The 23,716-nt window shown below is 33.8% G+C and overlaps 2 protein-coding genes across 2 annotated transcripts; both read left to right on the forward strand.

The window, feature by feature from the left end:
- The first annotated feature begins 453 nt into the window (after positions 1-453).
- On the forward strand, positions 454-23,474 carry LOC133325910 (golgin subfamily A member 6-like protein 24). The gene is made up of 5 exons (XM_061534611.1): positions 454-561; positions 638-697; positions 766-1,376; positions 1,435-1,638; positions 23,361-23,474. The coding sequence occupies exons 1-5, from the start codon at positions 459-461 to the stop codon at positions 23,454-23,456; spliced, it is 1,074 nt and encodes a 357-aa protein (XP_061390595.1). The 5' UTR covers positions 454-458; the 3' UTR covers positions 23,457-23,474.
- LOC133325909 (pleckstrin homology domain-containing family F member 1 homolog) lies at positions 7,319-8,264 on the forward strand. Its single transcript, XM_061534610.1, has one exon. The coding sequence runs from the start codon at positions 7,325-7,327 to the stop codon at positions 8,219-8,221; it is 897 nt and encodes a 298-aa protein (XP_061390594.1). The 5' UTR covers positions 7,319-7,324; the 3' UTR covers positions 8,222-8,264.
- Positions 23,475-23,716: the final 242 nt, after the last annotated feature.

Below are 23,716 nucleotides of genomic sequence, written 5' to 3' on the forward strand. Positions count from 1 at the left end.
ATTCTTTAAAAAATCCACGCCTTAGGATAGTCGTTGAAAAATATTCTTTAAAAAAATCCACGCCTTAGGATATTCCCTGAAAAATATTCTTTAAAAAATCCACGCCTTATTTAAAAAAATCCACCCCTTTCCAATCCGAAAATCCAATGCTTGTGATGAGTTTAAAGTATCAAACGACGACACTACGTTACGTTAACCACTAATTGCATCCAGTATTATCGATAATCAACACCAACTACTCAACCAAGTACCCCACTATCGATTACCATCTTCATCAATACCTTTATTTGTATGTGTGTTTAGAAATTTGTAAATCGCCATCGCATTTTAAACTGATATTTCGTGTTCGCGGCATCTTGTCGTTGTTTGTTTGTATTTGTTTTACTTTGTCATTGCAAGTATAATAAATCATTGGAATTATTTTTTTATATAAACAAAAAATATCACAATCAATAATTATGGCCTATTTCAATGTAAAAATGCCTGAGGTGAAAGTGAAATATGATTGGGACGCCATTGAGGTAGGAAACGAGGAATTGGATCATTCGGAAAACTTTTTTGGTATGTAACAAAAAAAAAGGAAAATTAATTTGCGCCAAAACAACCGTTAATTTTTCAATATTCCCCTTGTTTCTAGCTTATAAACATTATGAACACGAGAGACTGGAGGACATGGCACTATTGCAGGAAGAAATGGGTAAGAAAATTTTGAGTAAAGAATAAGTTTAGAATACATTTTTTATGGAAATTCGCCTTTCCCCACAGCCAAAACAGAATTGACAGACATTGAGGAACAGTGTGTCATTTACAAAATTGAAAAACATGACAATACCATCACAGGTGAGGAGGAACAGCTGGAGGACAAAGAAAACATCAACTGCTCCCTGAACTCCAGCCATAATGAAGAGACGGAGAGAGAGGATTTGGTAACATCGCCGGAAGATGAAGCAACTCAAAACCACAACCACGACTATACTGACAATGAACAGCCGGAGTCTCATTTAGATAAGACTGTGCAACAAACACATTTGGCACCCAAATTGAATTTGGTATGCCAGTGGTCGACACAAAAACCAGCCACCAAAAAATGCCATACAACAGCTGGCTCTTCCAAGGGTGCAGTTTCCAAAAATATGCCACCCCCACCGCAGGCGTATTTGGTGAAAGATCTCTACCAGAAGAAACGTGAAGAAGCTGAACGCCGACGAGAGGAAGAGGAACGCAAACGACGTGAATTCCATTCAAGACCCGTGCCAAATTTCAATGCCCATCATCAACTAATGGAAAAGCGGAAACCAGCACATGCCTTTACAGTGGCGGTGACTCCAAAAGTTCTGAAAAAATCCAAAGAGGCCGAAGAGAAACGAAGACAAAGGGTAAGATCACACACATTCCAAAATAAAATCTGTTTTCATTTCGTTTCCTCCTTTACAGCTGGAAGAATGGAAACAAAAAAATCAACCTCCCAAATTTGAATCACGACCACCAACTGTCCTCAAAGAGAAACCTTTTGTCCCGGAAAAGAAACCATTGGTCATCCAGCAGTGCCCATTTAAATTGCACACCGAAAAACGTTTAGCCGAACGTAAACATTACGATGAGGCGAAACATAAAGCGCTCGAGGAAAAACGAAAACAGGTAGAAATTGTAAGCACCACGTTCACATTTAACACAGCATACTTTATTTGTTTCAATATCCATGTCCATATATGTGGGAGTGTGTGCGTGTTGTAAATGTGTGTGTGCTTATCATCATTTTTTGTAGTTTTTATCCCTGTTTTCCTAATACCTAGTCCTTGAACATTACTAACATGTGCATGTCAAATACTAACAAAATATGATCCTGTTGTGAATCGTGGTTTATTTATGTGGACATGTGTTTGTAAGATATTTTGAATATCCGTCAGGGAATTTTTGGTGATTAGATGAGAATATACCATTACTATCTTTATAGAAAATATTATGCGATTAACAAAAATTACCAATTTTGAAACGTACAAATAACAGATTCCTTGTCTATGTGTATATCAAATTTGTTATTTTGTTTGCACCACATCGAAATATTCAACGGAAGAGACTGCATAAAGTATATGAAATATTGATCGGAATATAATTCTATGCCTATATACATATAATGATGAAGGGCAAATAGGAACTTCAGAAAATGTAGATATATTTCCTTATATATACATAGCTGGAAATATTCCCGTCCCATTTTCGGTTTTTGAAAATTTGAGATGTATTTTCCAAACGAGAATGCTGAAACATAAGTTTGTATAATTGTAGGGTGAAAAGCATTTTCGTTTGACCCAGAGGTTATTTCGAAGACTTACAACTTGGTTTGACTTTCTTCTTCCGCCTGGTAGGCTTCTTATAATTCAGCTTAGCTGCTACCGATTTATTCTTAGTAGCAGTTCGCTGTTCCTCTGTCGACCTCAAACTTGTCATTACCAAGGACTTTAAGAAGGGTCTGTGTTCATTTGAAAAAAAAGAAGTAAAAAAAGTGTCAGTCAGTATTGCCAACAGATGTATACCCTCACCTTATGGTATGCCAAGGATGTATTCGGAGTTATACACAGATTTTATTATTCGTTTTATATATGGTATATGTTTAATTAAAGATGTTTCGGATTTTATGTTGATCAAATAATATTGACCCTTTTTGTAGGATGTACCAGAGGAGAGGGCAGACTGATAAGATAATAGGCTGTGGTTCAAATCGGGCATTCCATTCGCCTAATATTGGATTTATAAATATTTAACATTTTTACCCTTTGTGGGGGTGGTACCAGAAGGAGTGGACCAATGGGCCCCATCCTTATACTTGATCTATTCTTGGTTATGATAATTGTTTGGTTTGGTTGAAAGTGAACATTGCATTCGCCTGATATTGGATTCATAAATATGAAAAATTTAGACCATTTGTGTGGGAGGCACCAGAAGGAGTGGATTAATGGATTTTCGAACTTGATCTAGGCTTGGTAAAGATAATAGGTTGGGCAAAGTTTGGTTCAAATCGGACATTCCAATCGCCTGATATTCCAATCGCCTGATATTGGATTTATAAATATGGAAAATTTCGATCACTTGTGGGGGAGGTACCAGAAGGAGTGGACCAATGGGTCCCATCTTCGAACTTGATATAGGTTTGATAATGGTAATATGTTGTGCAAAGTTTGGTTAAAATCGGATAGTCCGTTTGCATGTTATATAATTAATATTTAGCACAATTTTGACCATTTTGTGGGTGAGGTACCAGAAGGAGTGGACCGATAATCCCCATCTTCCAACTTAAACTAGGTTAGGAGCAAATATAAAAGGATGTGCAAAATTTGGATGATTCCCTTCGAGAGTTAGAGTTATCGACGAACATGTGCACATCGACTCCAAATTTTCTGAAACGGATTTGGTTCAAAGAAACATGGGGTCTAAAACCAATATTTCGATGAGGCACATTAGGCATAAGGATGAGGGTTATAAAAATCCATGCCTTTATGGGTCCTTGAAAAAAAATAATCGTTAATAAATCCATGCCTGTATTGTTCCAGGAAAAATATTCTTTATTCTTTAAACATCCATACCTTTATTTGTCCGTGAAGAAATATTATATAATAAATTAACGCCTGTATTGGATTTAGAAGGAAAATATTCCCTTAAAATTCATTGGTCCTTAAAAAAATTCTTTAAAACTCTTTGCCTGTATTGGTCTCCTTGAACAAATATTCTTTAAAAAATCCACGCCTTGTGTCGGTTCTTTTAAAAAAATATTCTTTAAAAAATCCACGCCTTGTGTTGGTCCTTTTAAAAAAAATATTCTTTAAAAAAATCCACTCCTTGTGTCGGTCCCTTTGAAAAAATATTCTTTAAAAAAATCCACGCCTTGTGTCGGTCCCCTTGAAAAACAATATTCTTTAAAAAAATCCACGCCCTTGTTGGTCCCCTGGAAAAATATTCTTTAAAAAATCCACGGCTTGTGTTGGTCCCTTTGAAAAAATAGTCTTTAAAAAATCCACGCCTTGTGTTTTTTTTTTTTTAAAAAAAAAAATATTCTTCAAAAACCTACGGCTTGTGTTGGTCCCCTTGAAAAAATATTCTTTAAAAATCCACGTCTATTATATATATTTTTTTTTACTTTTTTTCTTTTTAAATATTTTTGCAAACTGTTGCTTTCTTTTTTCCTCCACTGTGTTTTTATTTTGACAGCTGTGTGCTGCTATTCGCAACCTGACATTTGCTACCTTGCTTTCTTGCCTCCCTCAATATATTTCTTCTTGGTCTGTGTTCCTCTTTTTCGTATATAATTTTTTAGTTTTGTGTTGCTTTTCTGTCCGTTGGTGTCTTGAATATTTCGATACTCTCCGATATATTTTTTGTTTGTTGTTTATTTGTGTTTTTTGGTTTTATCTTGTCTTCGACTTTCTTTTCTATCCACTGTCGTCGATTCTACTCCAGTGTAATATGCATAAAAATATAGTTAATAACTGTTTTGTACTATAAATCAATCAGTCAAATTATAAAAAGTACTGCTGTTTGCTGCATATTTATTGTGATTCACTCACTAGTTGCTGTTGTTATTGCTGCTTTTGCATACACAAGACGTTGATGATTTTCTAGAAGAACAATAGACCGTTCATTCAATTTTCCTGTGTTTGTGTGTGTATTTTTTGTTGTTGTTGCTTTTGTTTGACAAATATCGCGTACGTTGGTGTGTGAGAGCAAAGGAGAGTAGATTGATGGTGCAATGTTTACTCTTCCATTTTAAAAATGTAGTGTTGTAAAGCGTATTAACACGTATAACTAAATGAGAGCGTAAGAGAACATTGACGTTAGGACAAGTATGTTTCATTTTTTATTTAATTTATTTTTTTCATTATTTTCTTTTTAATTGAACCAAATTATAAATTCTATGACCAATTCATATAAAATTACAAATAATTCCCCTTACGGCTTGGATATTCTAAAACGAATTCCTATAAATATATTTTATTGGATATTTTAAAAATAAATTTGTTCCAAAAGAATTTTTCCACAACCTTCAAATAATATTAAAAAAATTTAATGCTAAATGATGCGCGACTTGCAGAACAGTTCAGCAGTCATTCCACCAGTAAACCTTAGTTCCATTATGAATACCTGTGAAATTTAAAAATGGAGTTGCGAAAACGAATTTGCAGTTAAGGGTCTTATTCAGAAAATAAAAAAATGAGGTTAAAATCATGGCAAATAATACAAGGTAGTCTCATGCAGTCATAACTTTCCATTTTTTTTTTTCATAAATTTGCCTTTGACAGCATTCAGCTTTCAAAATTACAATGAAAAATATCAAAATCATTTATAAATAATTTAAAGTTCCCCGCCTCTAAAATTTATACATCCTTTTTCTGGATATACGCAAGGGAGAGATCTCGCATGTGAAAAATTATCCCTTTCACATTCTCGCCTTATTCTGAATGAATAGGGAGAAACAAAAATGCGAGATGCGTATTCGAATTTTCGAAATTTGTGGTTGAAAAAAGATTCGTGTTGTCATTTTGTAATTTAAGTTGTTGTTGTAGCAGCCCTATTGCTTTTATACAATGGGCTCAGGTGACAGACGTTGACCGAGTAAGACTCGGGTCGTTCGGATCGTAGACCCCTCGTATGGGCACACCCAATTTACGGTATTTTGGAGGGTCCTTAAGCGCGTTTAAAACCGAATTCGCTGAAATTTGGTACATTGGGTTATTTTTGTCTCCACTACAAATTATAAATATAGGTCCACTTTTTCTGGTAGCCACCTTATAACGGTATCCCTTATTTACGGTATTTTTGGGGGTTTTTAGCGCGTTTTTAAACCGAATTCGCTGAACCGAATTGACCAAATTTCTCCACTAAAAAACATGGCTTAAAATCCTTATTTAATTTATAAATTCCGTGGCATTATTTAGTTAAGCATGCATCGTTATCATGGCATTTTATTTGTTGTTTCTGAGAAAAAAATATGCCATTTATAATATTCAAAATCGTCATAGAATAAGCTGACTTTAAATTTACTAGCGAAAAATTTCGCACAAAATGTCATCACATTCTCCCACCCCCGGAAATCCAGAATAACTAATTTTCCCCCAAAGCGTATTTTGTCGCTTTCGAACTTGATTCAGAAAATGGCGAAAACGGAAATGCTAAAAAAATCTCTGTGAAATGTTGCTCAGAATAAGTTGAAGGGGATGAGCGATAAATTCACGTGGAATTGACATCCAGAATAAGGCTAAATATTTTTTCTGGTGAGACAGATCCTCACACAAAATGTCTTTATTTCGACACCAAATTGCATCAAACTCGGCAACATCGTTATCAATAGGATTTACAATTCCATTTTATTTGTTGTTTCTGATTTAAAAATATGCATACAACCATTTAAAATATTCAAATAAATATTGTGTAGATATTTTTCATAAGAAACATTTAATATTTCTATTTTTGTAGTCAGCTCCCCTTTAAGTTTATTAGCGAAAATTTTCGCACAAATTTTTCCCCATCAATGTACGCCGATAACACACTGTCATTTGTTTACGCTTTACGACGCTCTTTGTGGTTATTTTTACGTTTACCAACACTTGATGCATTTAAAACACAAAAAATGTACGAATCACACACACACCCAGAAAACAAACAATAACAACAAGAAGAAATACACAATAGCAGCAATTTGACAATCAACAGAGACTCGGCTCGTCGACCGACTCTCCCCGTTTTATTTGTGCCTTTCTGTCTGTCTCTGTGTGCTTCTTACGGTTGAGTTAGCGAGCAAACGAATGATTGAGTGACTGGCCGACTGTATGGCTATTTTGTTGTGTTGCACAAAACGTCTTACGAAGTCCGTCGAATTATTTAAAAACTTTCGAGTGAGGATTGTAACGCAAAATAATCTGTACGTGAATGTGTAGTTTATTATTTTTTTTATAGAATAATTAATTTTTATTATTGAAAAAAGTAACGGAACAAAAGAAAACAAGGAGAAGAGAAGTAAAGACAACACAAAAATGCAAACGTCAAATGCAAAGAAAATCAACTGAACAAAAAAAAGTAAAAAGAAATACGTGTGAAAATACTCTCGAACAAAACTAATAATCACTTCCGTTCGTCGCGTAGCTGTGTCGGTCGTCGCTGTTCCAAACGACAAAAGAAAGACAAACAACAAAAGAAACGTAAAAAAATACTCTTGGAATTTTTTCAAATAGCAAATTTAATTAAATAAATTTTTGATATTTTAAAATAAAGAATAAAATAATAATTAACTTGCCGTAACATCACAGTTAAACAAACACTCACACACACACCCAAAATGGTTGATCGTTTAGTAAATTCCGAAGCCAACACCAGACGTATTGCCACTGTGGAAAATTGTTTTGGCGGTGCAGGTGTGCCACTGGCCGTCCCCGGTCGTGTCTTGGTGGGGGAGGGTGTCTTAACCAAAATGTGCCGCAAACGACCAAAATCTCGCCAGTTTTTCCTGTTCAACGATATTCTGGTCTATGGCAACATTGTTATTGGCAAAAAGAAATACAACAAACAACACATAATGCCTTTGGAAGAGGTTTCATTGGAGAACATTGACGATTGCATACAATATCGTAATGCCTGGCTGATACGTACCACCACCAAATCGTTTATTGTGTGCGCGGCCACCGAAACCGAAAAGAAGGAATGGATGGCCCATATCAACAAGTGTGTGGAAGATTTGCTTAAGAAATCGGGCAAGAAGCCAGTGGAAAAGCATGCTGCTGTATGGGTACCCGATGCGGAGGCCGTCATCTGCATGCACTGCAAGAAGACGCAGTTCACCATGATTGTGAGACGCCATCATTGTCGTAATTGTGGTGCCGTCGTCTGTGGACCATGTTCATCCAAGAAATTCCTACTGCCCCAGCAAAGTTCCAAACCCCAGAGGGTATGCACCAGTTGTTATGAACGTTTGAGCAATGCCGTTAAGCAGGAATCGGCCAAGATATCATCGTCGAATTCGTTGAACTCATCGTCGGCAACAACGGGAACGGCCAATAACAAAGATGCAGCAGCAGCACACAACAATGCCAATAATGAATCATCTGGTGATGATGATTCGGAAGATGAGACAAATGGTAGCGGTAATGAACAACATGATGAGCCTAAATTCTATGGAGATAGCAGTATTTTGTCGGCAACAGAGACCAATAACCATTTAAACTCTAGTCATAATTGATATTTAAAGAAAACAAGGGAAAGAGCTGGCGGTGGAGGAGGAGGAGGTGGAGTAGGAAGAGGATTGGGCAGTGGAACAGTAAATAGATCAGCAGCAGCGGGAGGAGGAACGGCGTCGGCACCACCACCATTATCATCTGGAGGAAATTGTGGTGATGATAGCAGTTGGGTATGGGTGGTGAGAAAAACAAAATGATGAGCATAACATATTTGGAGCAGCAAACCAGCAGGATTATTATAAAGAGGATACAGATTTCAAAGGAAACCATCCCGAGTCGAACACAGAATATTAAATACAAACGTTTAACGTTGCCGTTGTTAATATTACTATTTCTAAAAAATCGAAAACAAACAAAAATCAACAAAATGTTTTTTACATTTTTTATCTTCAATTTTTAACGATGATATACCTATACCTATATAAATATGTATAAAAAAACTCAACCCAAAAACTTCGTTCTGTAACAACGAAATTTAAATTTTTTGGATATAACACTCCAGTACTACCTACAACTATATACAATTTGGAAATTATTGTTATTTTCTTTTTTATAAAGAAAAATAATGGTGAGTCTCACAAAAATTCTAACATTTTTATTTTTTTACTAATTGTTGTTCAAATATTTTTTAAGATTTTTCAAAATTCATATCTTTTGGTTGGTTGGTTGGTTGGTGGTGGCTGACATTGAATGGTACCAATTTGCCTATATAATGTCGTCGCTTAATCTTATCTAAAGCGTTTCGCATACATGGGGTTTAAAACGAATTGGCCTGCTCTTACGCAGTTTTTTTCTTCTCATGTTTTTACCCTCCTTTCATCCTCATATCTTTGTTGTATTTAGCAATAAACAAGTTTATTTTAATTTTTTTTTTTTTTTTTGTTATCGCGCTTGAAATATATTTTTTATTATTATTTTTCTGTTTCCTCTCTCTTTCTCTCGTTTTAAATAAATTTTCTCCAGCAGCTAATCTTCTTACGGTTAAATTAAAAAGACCAACAATAAGATGATATGAGCTGTCGCCATCGTCATACGGCTTGTCGTCGTACTTCGCTTAAACAAAATCCACGATATGTTTGTGTTTTTTATTTAATTTTTTTTCTCAAAACTCATACAATGATATAAGTACTATAACTACAGTTCGTTGGTTGGTTCATTAAAAAGGGTATATAATTATTGTTATATTACTCTGAATCATACAAATAAGTAGAATCTACATATGTATATAAAAATTTTACTTACACGAAAAAATGGCGCTCTGTTCTGAATTTGCTTAATTATTTTTATAAATACCTAATGTTTGTCTTAATTTATTTTTGCAAATAAGTCAAGGTTTTTCCACATTTTGGAGAATTTATAAACAAGTAAACGATGTTCCCCAAATTAATTGGTCTTGGGCTTTCAATTTTATTCAGAGACACATGTCAGAAAATATTTAGAACAGGAGTTTTTTTTAATTGGTGTGCCAAACCCACTTTTTTGACTGTGTCTTCCAAACGGGATATCCCCTTCATATCACCACTCAATGGAAAGGTATTTTCATAAGTTTTAAAGTGACACCCAATACCTTCCTTCATGCAAAATATTTAAAAATGTAGGTGGTAGACCTGATGTTCTAGTTTTTTATCTCGATATCCTCCGAATGTAGAATGGTTACAACAGATGGCTAAATCGACTAGAATTCCATTCTTTCTAGTATAGAATATATTCCACACCTGCTATGGTGTGGAATAGACTAAACGCGGAACAAATCAGATAACTATTTTAATATAAAAAGGGTGTTATATGGAGACTACCCCCAAAAAGTGGGCGAATATTAATAATTTTTGAGAGGGAGATTTGTTACCATATACAACTACAAAGTACCAAATTACAGCGAATTCGGTTGAAAAATGCTCTCAAGAGTCCAAAAATACCGAAAATTTGGGCTGACCGGAAAAATGGACCAATATTTATAATTTTTTGTGCAGAGATTTCTTAGCCAATAAGAATTAAAAATACTAAATTACAGCTAATTCGGTCCAAAAATGCGATCAAACCCCCTAAAATACTGAAAATTTGGGAGTTGCTGTTATATAGGGGCTACCATAAAAAAGTGGACCCATATTTATAATTTTTAGTGGAGAAATTTGGTACCCAATAAGAACCCAATACACTAACAGCCTTATTCTGGATGTCAATTCCATGTGAATTTACTCGCTCTTTCCCTTCGCCTTATTCTGAACAACATTTTCCTGTGAATTTTTTCGCATTCTCGCTTTCGTCTTATTCTGAATGAAGTTCGAAAGCGAAAAAACCGCTTTGGGGAAAAATTAGGTATTCTGAATTACAGGGAGTAGGAGAATGAGATGAAATTTTGTGCGAAATTTTTCGCTAATAAAGTTGAAGGGAGTTGACTACAAAAACATAAGTAATAACTATTTTTTACTCGCTCTTTCCCTTCGCCTTATTCTGAACAACATTTTCCTGTGAATTTTTTCGCATTCTCGCTTTCGTCTTATTCTGAATGAAGTTCGAAAGCGAAAAAACCGCTTTGGGGAAAAATTAGGTATTCTGAATTACAGGGAGTAGGAGAATGAGATGAAATTTTGTGCGAAATTTTTCGCTAATAAAGTTGAAGGGAGTTGACTACAAAAACATAAGTAATAACTATTTTTATGAAAAATATTTACACAGTATTATTCTATGAAATTAATATATGGCAACACGAATCTTTTTTTCAACCACCATTTTCGAAAACTCGAATCCGCATCTCGCATTTTTTGCATCTCCCTATTTATTCAGAAAAAGGCGAGAATGTGAAAGCGAAAATTTTTTACATGCGAGATATGTCCCTAGCAAATATCCAGAATAAGGCTGTAAATTTCAGCGAATTCGGTTGAAAATCGCTCTCAAGAACCCTAAAATACAGGAAACTGCGGAGTACTCTTATATGGGAGCTATGATTAAACGTGGACCGACCGACATATCTCTATGCTAAATTTGGCGGTCCATCTGCAACATACAGACGGACATGTATGAGAGGTTCTAGAAGGGGTGCACCGATTAATCCCATCTCCCAACAATGGTTAGATTGAATCGGATGTTGTGTTTGCATGGTATTATAAAATGAATTTTTAGCAAAATGTTGACCATATTGTGGGCGAAATACCAGAAGGATGGAGCGTTTTTTTTTCAATTTTTGAAATTTGAAAGAAATATTACGATGTGCAAAGTTTGAATCTAGCCTAATATTGGTTAATGAAGTAGACCAATGGGTCCTATCTTCGAACATGATCCTGGTTTGGTGGAGATAATAGGTTGCAAAGTCTGGTTCAAATGGGATATTCCATTGGCTAAATATTAAATTTATAAATATTGGAAATGTTAACCCTAAGTGGGGAGGTAAAAGACGGAGTGGACAAATCGGTCCCATGTTCGGACTTGATGTAAGCTTTTTGCAGATAATTGCTTGTACAAAGTTTAGTTTAAATCGTACATTGTAATCGCCTAATATTGAATTTATAAATATGGCAAATTTAGATCGTTTGTGGGGGAGGTACCAAAAAGAGTGGACTAATGTGTACCATCTTTGAGAATGATATTGACTTGGTAAAAAAATAGGGGTTTCATTTTGACCATTTTGCGAGGGAGTGGATCGACACTCCCCATCTTCATACTTGAACTTAGTTTGGAAAAAATATTACGATGTGAAAAGTTTCGATGTTATTGGTTACTCCCTTCTAGAGTTATCGTGCCATACAGTTGGACGAACCTTTTTGAAAATCGACACAAAAATGTCTGAAACGGATTTATACCAAAGAAACAATGGGTCAATCAATCAATATTTCGATGAGGCATATTTTTGACGTGTCCAGATGTATATACCTCATTAAGCTGGGGGTATAAAAATACAGAAACCAAAGAATATATTTCAGTAGACAAAGAATTCTTCAGCTGACTTGACCCTGTAGTAACCTTAGAAATAAACCTTGACCAACAAATTAATAATAAAATAAATTCAATTTTACGACATTCTTAATAATTTCAACATCATTAACGATTATATTATATATCTCAGATTCTCTCATATATCATACTTTTAAAATTGTAATACATGAAAGGGAAATTGTTATTTTTTGCATTCTTTTGTTTTTGTTTGTGTTACTTGTACTACCTATAAATATCAATTCCGTTTATCTTTAATTTCATTGCTAAACGTTGGCTGACTGGCGGTTTGTCTGGAGGCTCCAATGCCACTATATCCACCTACTGCTAAAAAGTCAAAGACATTATTGTCGTCGTCGTCATTGTCGACGATGATGGGACAACAACAACACCGCAATAATGATGGCAATTTTTAACATCATTATGATGAAGCATCATCATCATCATCATATAATTTACCGTATATAATTTTTTGTTATTTTTATCTTATATTGTATAGATATAGGTCTTGTTTTCATTCGCTTTTTTTCTTCTTCTTCTTCTTTTCATCATTTCATATTAGTTTTGTACACAAGACAACAACAGCAGCAGTTTTGTTGTTATTCCAACTATGGGTGATGATCATGTAACACACTCACTCGCTGGTGAATGTGCGCGCCGGTTACACACAGTCATCATTTTATTTTATTTATTTTATATAAATATGTTATGGTTAGGAGCCTAAAAATAATACACTTTCATTTACTATATACCTTTTTAAGCAATAAAATAAATGATGACGTTTTTCTTTTTGTGTCTTTCATTTGTTTACATTTTGATTAAAACGGTATATACATTAGAACTTTTTACCGGGTTAACCTACTTTATGAGGATTTATTTGACATGTATGCAAAGGAATTGACAATTGAAACCCACTGGGTTAACGAAATCCGGTTAAATGTAAACGTACTGTTATATTATATCTCCAACTTTGTTTGTTGTTAAAGCGGATATATTCAGCCTTATTCTGGATATACATTCCCCACTAATAAATAGTTCTTTTTTTATAAAAACAACAAACTGGGATTCAGCCTGACTAAAAAGTAGATATTTTCCTTAAAAATATTTAATACTTATATTTTTATAGTCAGCTCCATTTAAATTTATTAGGGAAAAATTCGCACAAATTGTCATCGCATTCTACCACTCAAAGAATCGTTTCCACGACAGAGGGGTCTACGATCCGAAACGACCCGAGTCTTACTCGGCCAACGTCTGTCACCTCAGCCCATTGTGTAAAAGCAATAGGGCTGCTACAACAACAACAACTCAAAGAATAACTTATTTTTCCCCAAAGCGGATTTTTTCGCTTCTGAACATGATTCAGAATAAGGGTAAAGTGAAAATGCAAAAAAATTCGCTGCGAATTCGGTTTTAGAATAAATTTAACGGGAAGAGCGAACAAATTCACGGTGAATTGATGTCCGTCCAGAATAAGGCTGTATAATTTTGTTGGATTTGAAACAAGTTCGAAGAACCACTCGCTCGATTGCTGTTTTGTTTCGGGTTCATACAAACTTTAATGTTGCAAAAACGGCCATTTGTTAATACTCTACCTTGCCGAGACAATAGAAATAAGTTAGCTGTCATCACATCTCATCACATTTTGTACAATTTCTCATCACATTAGTTTAATTATAAATCGCTTTTTCAAAACGCTTCTTTAGAATACAAACTTAAACTATATTTGGCTTTTAGTCACAACCCATAAACCATATATGAAAGAACAAGCATATTTATTTCCCACAAAAATAAATTTAATTTCATTTCAAAAAATGTTATTCTCATTTATCCAAAGTATATGTTTGAGCTTATCTTGAGTGGATTTATTAATTTATTTGTACATACAAACACATTGTGTGTTTAAATTTACATACATATTAAACTATTACTTGACAAAAGTAAAATCAGCTTTAATTTTTTTGCACATTTGGATTATACTAAGGAGCTCAGAAAGTATTTACTTTGACAATGACAATCGTCATCGTAAACACCATATTCAAGCACAACACAACAGGGATGCAAAAGTTGGTACAATTGTACTAATTTTAGCACTATTTGGAAGTCAAAAATACAATAGCACCCCAATGACATATTTAGCACTATTTCTAACTTGTATTAAATTATTCTCACTTAAAAGTATTATAAGTGTTTAAACATACAATATGGAATGAATCGCCATCCCCCGCTGTCGTTACGAATGGATGAATTTGCCATAGTTTAAACGTAGTGTCCTATGCCGCTTCAAAATTCAGTATTCCAGATTAGATTGATAAACTCAGTGAAGATATTAATATTAATTAATTATTATTTCTGTAACTGTTCTATGAGAGAAATGATTTTTCAATGTTTCAGGAATAATTCGGTACAGATATTCATGTTGTTTTTAAATACTCAAAAACTCGATGGCTTTCACGTCAAGAAGTTGTTGAAACAATTTTGGCGCAGTGGGAATCACTTTAATATAATTTTACACTAAATGATATCGAAGCTGATTCTCAAAAGTTAAGGCACTACTCTATTATTTCAGAATTTTCAAACCATTTTTATATCCTCCACCATAGTGTGGAGGGTATATTAATTTTGTCATTCCAAAGAAATTATTAATTTTGTCATTAAAAAGAAATTTGGTTTTTTGTAGTCGCATATGGTAACAAACCTCCCTCCCAAAAATGATTAATATTCCCTATTAGGGGTAGTCCCCATATAACCCCCTTTTTTATATTGAAATAGTTATCTGATTTGTTCCGCGTTTTGGGTCGGGTTCTAAGACTTTGTTGTAAATTGAAATTTGTATTTCACGTATGTCGGCAGGATTCAGGCATCTTCTCCATATAATGATAATTCCTGAAGGGAAGAATTGAGATACATAACTAAAATATTGGGTTCCAAATTTATATATATATCGGTCATTAATTAGGCATAGCCCTCATATAAGTATAACCCCAAATATTCGCTAATTACTACACTATGTAATCTAAATTGCAGTAGTTTGAGGATTGTATATTCCATACGTTATTAGTATAAGTCCACGCTTTGGGGTTTTCATTACAAATTGCTGAAATTTGTATTTGTAGAATTATCGGTATAGGTTCACTTTTTGGTATGTTCCCTATATTTTCATTTCAAGTATCTGCCAGTATACCTATGGAAGTGTTTCTAAGTTTTCATTTTATCTATGTGTATATAAAAATGATTTCTTAATGTGTGTTTTTATTAATTGTTAATAACAATAAAAATTTTATTAAAAAATATTTAAAAAGTACAATCGGACTGAAAAAAGTACACTTTTTATTGAAAGCCAGTACAATTTAAATGATTTCATTTCGCATCCCTGCAACACAATGACTAGATAAAAAACCCCGGCGTACCTAATAAATTTATGGTCATACGTATGGTGGATTAGGACAGAATGCACAACAAACCCAACACTACAACATTTACAACTGTGTATTTATCATAATCAAGCTATACAATTAGCTTGAGCAGCGATAAATCGCATTTTTGTTGGATTTATTCTAATTTGTATTGATTGACTGACTTCTTGATGACATTAGCATGGCGATAATGGCTAGCTGGCTATATATATGTGTATATAAAGGAAAACACGTGTAAACACCATTGTCCATACACAGAAATTTTTGTATGTATTTTGTGTCCAGTAAATATTTGCCTTCTTATCAGTGCATAGTTTCGTATTTTTTGCTTCACCTGATTTGGTTTGTTTCGCCCTGGTTTGACGCATTTTTAAGATTTCTTTGTCATCGTCACACGTAGTATTATCATCAAAATGGTATTATGTTGTGGAGAGACCCTGATTTCGTTTTCTTTACGTTCATAGACATTGATCTACTTTTTTTGCTGCTGTCCAGAAATTAAGTAATATCAGATGTAGATAATTGGTTTGTTGTTGGTATATTAGGAGGGGTAGGTAAACATTTTTCTATTAAGGTTACTAAATGAGATTAGATTTTGTGCAGAATATGAAATTTATAAACTTACTGATTATTTTGATAATAAATGAACTTTTTTAAAAATGTTTTCTACGAACTATGGTGATTTGTACTGGTACGTCACAGTATATGTATTGGTATGTCCCTGGAATATATGAACATTGTAATTTCAATGTTTGGTTCAATGGCCGATATAAAAATTCTTACGGATTTGTGAGTAGGAATTTTATTGTCTTCCAATTTTTACTGCTGTCATTTGAGCATCCTAACGAATTTTAAGGTTTGTTGGTTCTAAACTTCAGGCCCATATATTTAATCCGGTGAGACAATTGCAATGTCAAGTCTCCGGCCCACCATTTTTTTAATTTTTTATTTATAATGGAATTTTGGAGGATTGTTATAGGAAGCAGGATTTGACTTATACTGATTTTTAGTATAAGTCAAATTTCAGTTATCTATAATAATAAAAAAAGTAAAGTGATTGGCTGACTGACTTACTGATTGACTGGCTTAACGATTCATCAACGCTCCGACGAAACGGCTTGGTCCAAAGGTGACAGATAAGGCTGGGTTTTTTGGAAATTCGTACTAGAATGGTACGAAAAGTACTAAAAAATACTACATGTAGTACTTAAATTTGAAATGAGGGATCACTGATTTGAAATGAGGGTCACTGACGGAGGGTCCGCTTTGGGGAAAATTAGTTGTTCTGGATTACAGGTAGTGGGGATGGCATTTTGTGCGAAATTTTTCGCTAATAAATTTTAAATATTTAATATTAAATATTTTTATGAAAAATATATCCAAAATAGTTCTTCTATGACTATTCTGAATATTATAAGCCTTAATCTGGATATTCGCTAGGGGTATTTCTCGCATGTAAAAAATGTTTCGCTTTCACATTTTCGCCTTATTATTTCACATTTTCGCAAAAAATGCGAGATGCGGACTCGAATTTTCGAAAATGATGTTTGAAAAAAAGATTCGTGCTGCCATATTGTAATTTAAGTTGTAATTTGTGTTGCCATATTGCAATTTAAGTTGTAATGTGTGTTGTCCCATTGTAATTTAATTTTGTAATATTTTTCATTAATTTATTTATTGATTTTTTTCTGATTGATTCTGCACTTTCAAACTTACTGGTGTTTCATAACTAGAGACACACTTTTACAAAATTAGATTAATTTATTTTTAAAAACTTAAATAAATAAATAACTTTAATCAATAATGGGTAGGGCCTCCATTATTTTGAATAAGTTCAAAAATTTTTTCCATCACACTATTGATCACCATTCATCGATAATTACTTCTTGGAGGTAAAATACAGTTTGGCATTTGCGGTTTTCTGTATAGACACGACGAGTCATAATTCCACATATGTTTTCGATCGGATTTCGAAATTTAAATATGGCGACTTTTATGAACTGGCGCGTTGTCCTGCTGACAAACGACCACTTCGTTGTTGCTGCTTTCCCAAAATGGCAATAATTTATTTTCCAAGACTTGAACGTACTCCATTGAATTCATCCGACAACTAGGAAATCTCAAATCAAGCATTCCGTCGCTATAAAATGTCCCCAAGACCATTAAGAAACCGCCACCGAAATATCGTTTCCGTCATTCAGGTTAAAGCTAGAATGTGAAAACGAAAAAATTTCACAAGCGAGTTCTCTCTCTCTCTCTAGCGAATATCCAGAATAAGGCTGATTGTATTCCACCAGATCTGAGTGGTGTAGGTCACCGTCAAACTTCTTGTTTTCCTTTTTTCCTATATAATGATTGTCTCTATATTTGGTATTTGTTCTACCAAAATTTTACAGATTTCTTTTAAGGTTATTTTGTTCCTCTATCTTTGTAATTCCATAATTCTGTTCGTCGCAAAAGAACACTCCTCCTACATAAATCAAATCAATAAACCTTTTATGTTGTTGGTTGATTATTTTTTGTTACTCATTTTACTCTTCCGCATAATTACAACAACGCTTACATATATTTACAACACGTGAATGAATCACCTAAAATTATCTGGCAGAGCCGGCTGTCTGGGTTCTTTCATACACCCACAATAAAAGCAATCAAAAGCATTCATATTATTATGATGTTACTAAGTTCTTCACAAATGCTCGCTCTGGCTTATTTTTGTGATTGATATGACGACGACGATGATGATGTTGTTGGGCTTTTTTTTTAGAACCCAGCTTTTTTCATCAGACGACATAAGAATTCAAGATTTAAATTTTTTTGTAAAATATATTCATGACAACAACAACAACTAAAATCGAAATGATTTATAATAATAACAATAATAATATTGCCTTATCAACAAAAAACAACTAAAAAATATTACTCAGTAATTCATTCAGGGTGTGAGTCATATTATAATGTGCCCAGAGACCGCCCAAAGGTTGTTGTTGATGTTTATGCTGCTGCTGCCTGCTATAGAGTAGTCGATCGTCTGTTGCTCGTGTGCAAATTTTGTTGGCTTTGTTTTATTTTTAAGCTGTATCGGAAATATTTGCGCAAATACTCTAAACCTTGAATGCAGTTTGGTTGGTTGGTGTTGGGGGGGGGCATGTTGTGCTGCTGCTGTTGCATACAAGTCCATATTACTTGATACTGACTGCCTGCCTTTTGGCATGTATGAATTTTCTGTGTGTATGTGATTAAGATTTTGTAGCTGTTGCTAGCACATTTCTTTTCACTAATTATAAATTCACAGGTTTTCTCCATATTTCTTTCTTTCATTACTTCTCTTTTCATTTCTACTAAATTCACATCGCCATCATTTCACCTAACGTTTTTTTTTTAACTTAGATTTGCAATATATTGCAGTGACTATGTTCACTTGCTGCCTGCCATATGGCTGTCTACTTTTGTGTTTGCCTATCACACATCAGCAACATGCATAAGGATACACTGAAGAAAAAATAATAGAAGAAGAATTTGAATTTATATTTATAAGGATTGGAAATTCAGAAAAAATTATATTCTTGCAAGTTTTGGATCAGATCAAAAATACAGCAGAACACTGAATTTATGATATTTATACCCTTATGCGACAAAAATGTTCCTCGTCGAAATATTATTTCATATTTCTTTGGTACAAATCAGTTTCACACAATTAGGAGTCGATTTACAAACGTCTGTCCGTCTTTCTGGCCGGTTGGTGCAGACGATAACGCTCTAAGGGAGTAACCGATTTCATCCAAACTTTGTTTACCCTCAGCCGGTTTGATGTTATAATAACATGCAAACGGACTATCCGATTTTAACGAATCTTTGTACAACCTATTATTTTTTCCAATCCTAGGCCAAGTTTGAAGATGGTAACCAATGGTCCACTCCATCTGGTACCTCCCCCACAAATGATCGAAATTTTCAATATTTATAAATCCAATATCAGGCGATAGGAATGTCCGATATGAACCAAACTTTGCACAACCTATTGTCTTTACCAACCCTAGATCAAGTCCGAAGATGGGATCCATTGCTCCACTCCTTCTGGTGCCTCCCACACAAATGGTCTACATTTTTAAGATTTATGAATCCAATATATTGCGAATGGAATGTCCGATTTGAACCCAACTTTGCACAACCTTTTACCTTTACCAAGCCTATATCAAGTCCTAAGGTGGGACCCTTCTGCCCTCTCCTCTGATACATCCTACAAAAAGGGTCAATATTATATATTTGATCAACATAATATCCGATAAAACGTTTAGAACAACTTTAAAGGGAAGAGCGAACAAATGTGAATTGTGATATCAATTCAATACGGCTGAATCCAGGGTGAGATAAAAAACTGAAACAAAGTTCAAACACCATTATGTTTACATTTTTTAAATTTTATTGAATGAAAGCATAAAATGTAGGAAAATGGCATCAAAGTTTAGAATAAGTTTAGATTTGTTCGAATTGGTCACCATTGGAACGAATTATGGTCTTCAAACGGCCAATGAAACCGTCACACGCTGCCCGAATGTTGCTCTGCGGTATTTTGACCCATTCCCGGCGAAGCAAGAAAGGTAGTGCCTACCTTGCTTTTCAAAATACTCTAGACACAATTGTCCAACGGATTGGTATCCGGACATTTTGGTGGCCATTGTGCACTGACAATTTTTAACATGGGTGGCGCTTGCTGAATGCGATGGTGTTGAGTCCTGTTGTCCAAGGTCTTAACGGCCATAATGTTTGCGTGCCCTAGGCTTTGATATACTCTTCAGAATATTTTCGCGATAATATTCGGCATTTATTCTGATGCCACGGTCAATTAATACGAGCGGGGAGCGACCATCGGCTGTTACGGAGGCCCACACCATCACAATGGCCGGCGCTTGAGTTCTGGTGGTCAACCGAAGGTGTACATTTTCAGCCGGCCCTTTTTGGCAAGTAAACACGAACGTTTTTCAAGCGAAGCATCTCTCTAGCTCTTTTGAGTCCATTTTCTTTCTGTTGCGGTGTAAGTTCTTGCACTTCAATGGCTTTACTCCGAGCTCATTTTTCAATATTTGCCCAATGGAATATTGCAATATGTTCAGCTCACGGGCCATTTTTCGGACACTGCGATGAGGGAGTTGATGTTGCTGTTTTCTTCCGTCCACTTCCTTGACGTCGGGCTACGCTAGCAGTAACACGGTAACGAGCGATGGTACAAGACACAAAAGATTTATTCCTATTTAAATGCTACAGTGCTCTAACGAAATCACACTATCACGCTTGAATTCCATCACGAATAACTTTTTTTGTGGAAAATTCCCACCAAAATGTTTTTGTACGCTTGTAAACAATATAATGAGCTGTCACTGTAATAATTTTAACAGCTGTCGGACGAGTGGCTTAGAAATGACAGCAGTCCGAAGTTGGTTGCAGTTTTTTCATCTCACCCTGTATATAGGAGGAGAGGAGGATTTAAAAATTTTGGGCTAGGCCGAATTAGCATCGTTTTCAGTTGTTTTTTGAAGAAAGCATTATTCTCCAGTCCATATATCATACAGTCTTCTTCTGACCTTCGCGAAGATCTTTTTCCTTCGACAAATTAGACACACCCCTAATTTCAGAATAAGTTGTTTATAACATTCCACTTCTTTTTTTTCGTGTGTACCACCCATATAATGTATCTCTTGTTGGCATATTGCATATACTACTTTATAATTATTTTCATTTGTTTTCAGCATTTGTGTCTGTCTGTTTGTGTGACACCAAAAGCTTCTTGTGTGTACCTCTTCGTGTTTGACCAATTGCTGTTACTTCTTTGCCCGCTTGTGCTGGTGTCTTGCATTTTTTGTTCATTTTTGAGTTGGAATTTTTTCACGTTTATAGATTGAAAGAAAAAAATGTTTGAAAAGTGTGTCCCTTTTCAGTTGACGTTGTGTGTTCTCATTAGCTTGTATTGAATACCTACTTCACCAACCTACCTATCCATATGTTTGTCTTTGCATGGAAATTAGTTATGTGTTGTATTTAATTAATATATTTGTTGTATTTTTTCTATGTGGGAGTATATAAGAATAGAAATATGTGTGTGCGACACACATTTCTTATGTTGTTTAACATTTTAAATTGTCTGTCTGTCTAAAATTTTATATGTTGTAGAATTTGCTGCTTGCGGAAATACAACATGGAAAATATTATTTATGTATAATTTTTCAGATTTTTATAACTTTAAAAGAAAAACAAACATTAAAACTATTTTTGAATAGGCTTCCGAATGGATGTTGAGATATTTGGAAATATTAATTGTAGACATCATATTCACGAATTTATATTTTCTATTACATTTGATAACAAGTCGTTATGAGACCTTTGATTACAACACTTAAAAATAGGTTTTGGTGGAAACATTGCTAGAAATTTAAATTAACCTTGAAAAACGATTTCCTATTTTTTATATCCAAATGTAAACTGATTTTTATATGTTATATGTATAGTAGAGCTAGAGAAATCTTTTATTCGGGGACCCATAGTGAAATTTGGCGGAGAATAATTTTTCCTTTGATTCCGACTCTCAAAAATTAGGTTTTGGTGGAAATATTGTTAAAAATCCAAATTAACCTAAAAAAGCAAATTCTTATTTTTTTATCCAAATTTAAACTGATTTGTATATGTTATATAGTAGATCTAGAGAAATCTCTAGGTCAGTGACCCATATTGATATTTGATGGAGAATAATTTTTCTTTTGATTCCAAATCTCAAAAATTAGGTTTTGATGGAAATATTGTTCAAAAATTAACCTAAAAAGAACAGTTTCTTATTTTTAATATCCAAATGTAAATATATTTTTATATGTTATATAATAGAACTAGAGACTTTTCTTGGTAGGTGACTCATATTGAAATTTGACGGAGAATAATTTTTCCTTTGAATACAAACCTCAAAAATTAGGTTTTAGTGGAAATATTGTTAAAATTCAAATTAACCTAAAAAAGAAAATTCTCTTTTTTTATATTTTCAAATTTAAACTGATTTGTATATGTTATGTAGTAGAACTAGAGAAATCTCTTGTTCGGTCGTTGACCCATAGTGAAATTTGACGGAGAATAATTTTTCCTTTGAATCTTACACTCTAATATTACGTTTTGGGGAAAATATTGCTAAATATTTAAATTAACCTTAAACAACAATTTATTTTTTTATATATCCCAATTTAAACAGATTTTTATATGTTACATAGTAGAACTAGAGAAATCTCTTGGTATTGAAATTTGACGCACAATAATTTTTCCTTTGACTCCAACTCTCTTATATTACGTTTTGGGGGAAATATTATTAGAAAAAAAAAATTAACCTAAAAAACAATCTCTTATTTTAATATCCAAATTTAAACTGATTTTTATATGTTATATAGTAGAGCTAGAGAAATCTCTTGGTCGGTGACTTATAATGAAATTTGACGGAGAATATTTTTTCTCTTGACACCAACATCCTAAAATTAAGTTTTGAGAGTAATATCAACGCTTTAATGACAATTTTATTTTCCCAACTATGACTAATGGTGTCACCTTGTGTAAAATTCTTAAAATACATTTATAATCTCCATAAGTCATTATTGTTATCTATCTTAAATTTGCATCTTCCGCAACACAACAAAAATAAAAAAACTAATCTTTGTTTTACTCTATTATCTTTATCTCATATATTTTTTTATTATTAACCAGCAACAATGTAAATCAATTGTGAAATGCAACTACTTTGTATGTCCTTTCTATTTTTTTATATTTTCAGGAGGAAGAAGAACGCAAAAGACGTGAAGAGGAGCGCATACGTGAACTAAGAAAAGCTGCTACATTTAAAGCACGACCAAATCCCTTTAGACACTAAGATATTATTCGTTTATTATTATTTTATTTTTATTAATTTTTATACATTTGAAATGCAACACACACACTCTAAAAATGTTAAAATCTTAAACTAGATATTATTATATAAAAAAGAAAGTTGAATTCTTTCGTCGTCATTAACCGTGTAAAAAAGCATTAGCAAGAAATGACCACACACACAAAATGATAATGTATTTTGCAATTAATATTATTATAATTTCCCCCGAACACCCTCCCCTCCTTAACTTTTAAACAAATCAC

The sequence above is a fragment of the Musca vetustissima genome, unplaced genomic scaffold, assembly GCF_032173495.1.
Source record: "Musca vetustissima isolate MV318-11 ecotype Yass unplaced genomic scaffold, APGP_CSIRO_Mvet_v1 utg46847, whole genome shotgun sequence".
Taxonomy (NCBI): Eukaryota; Metazoa; Arthropoda; class Insecta; order Diptera; family Muscidae; genus Musca; species Musca vetustissima.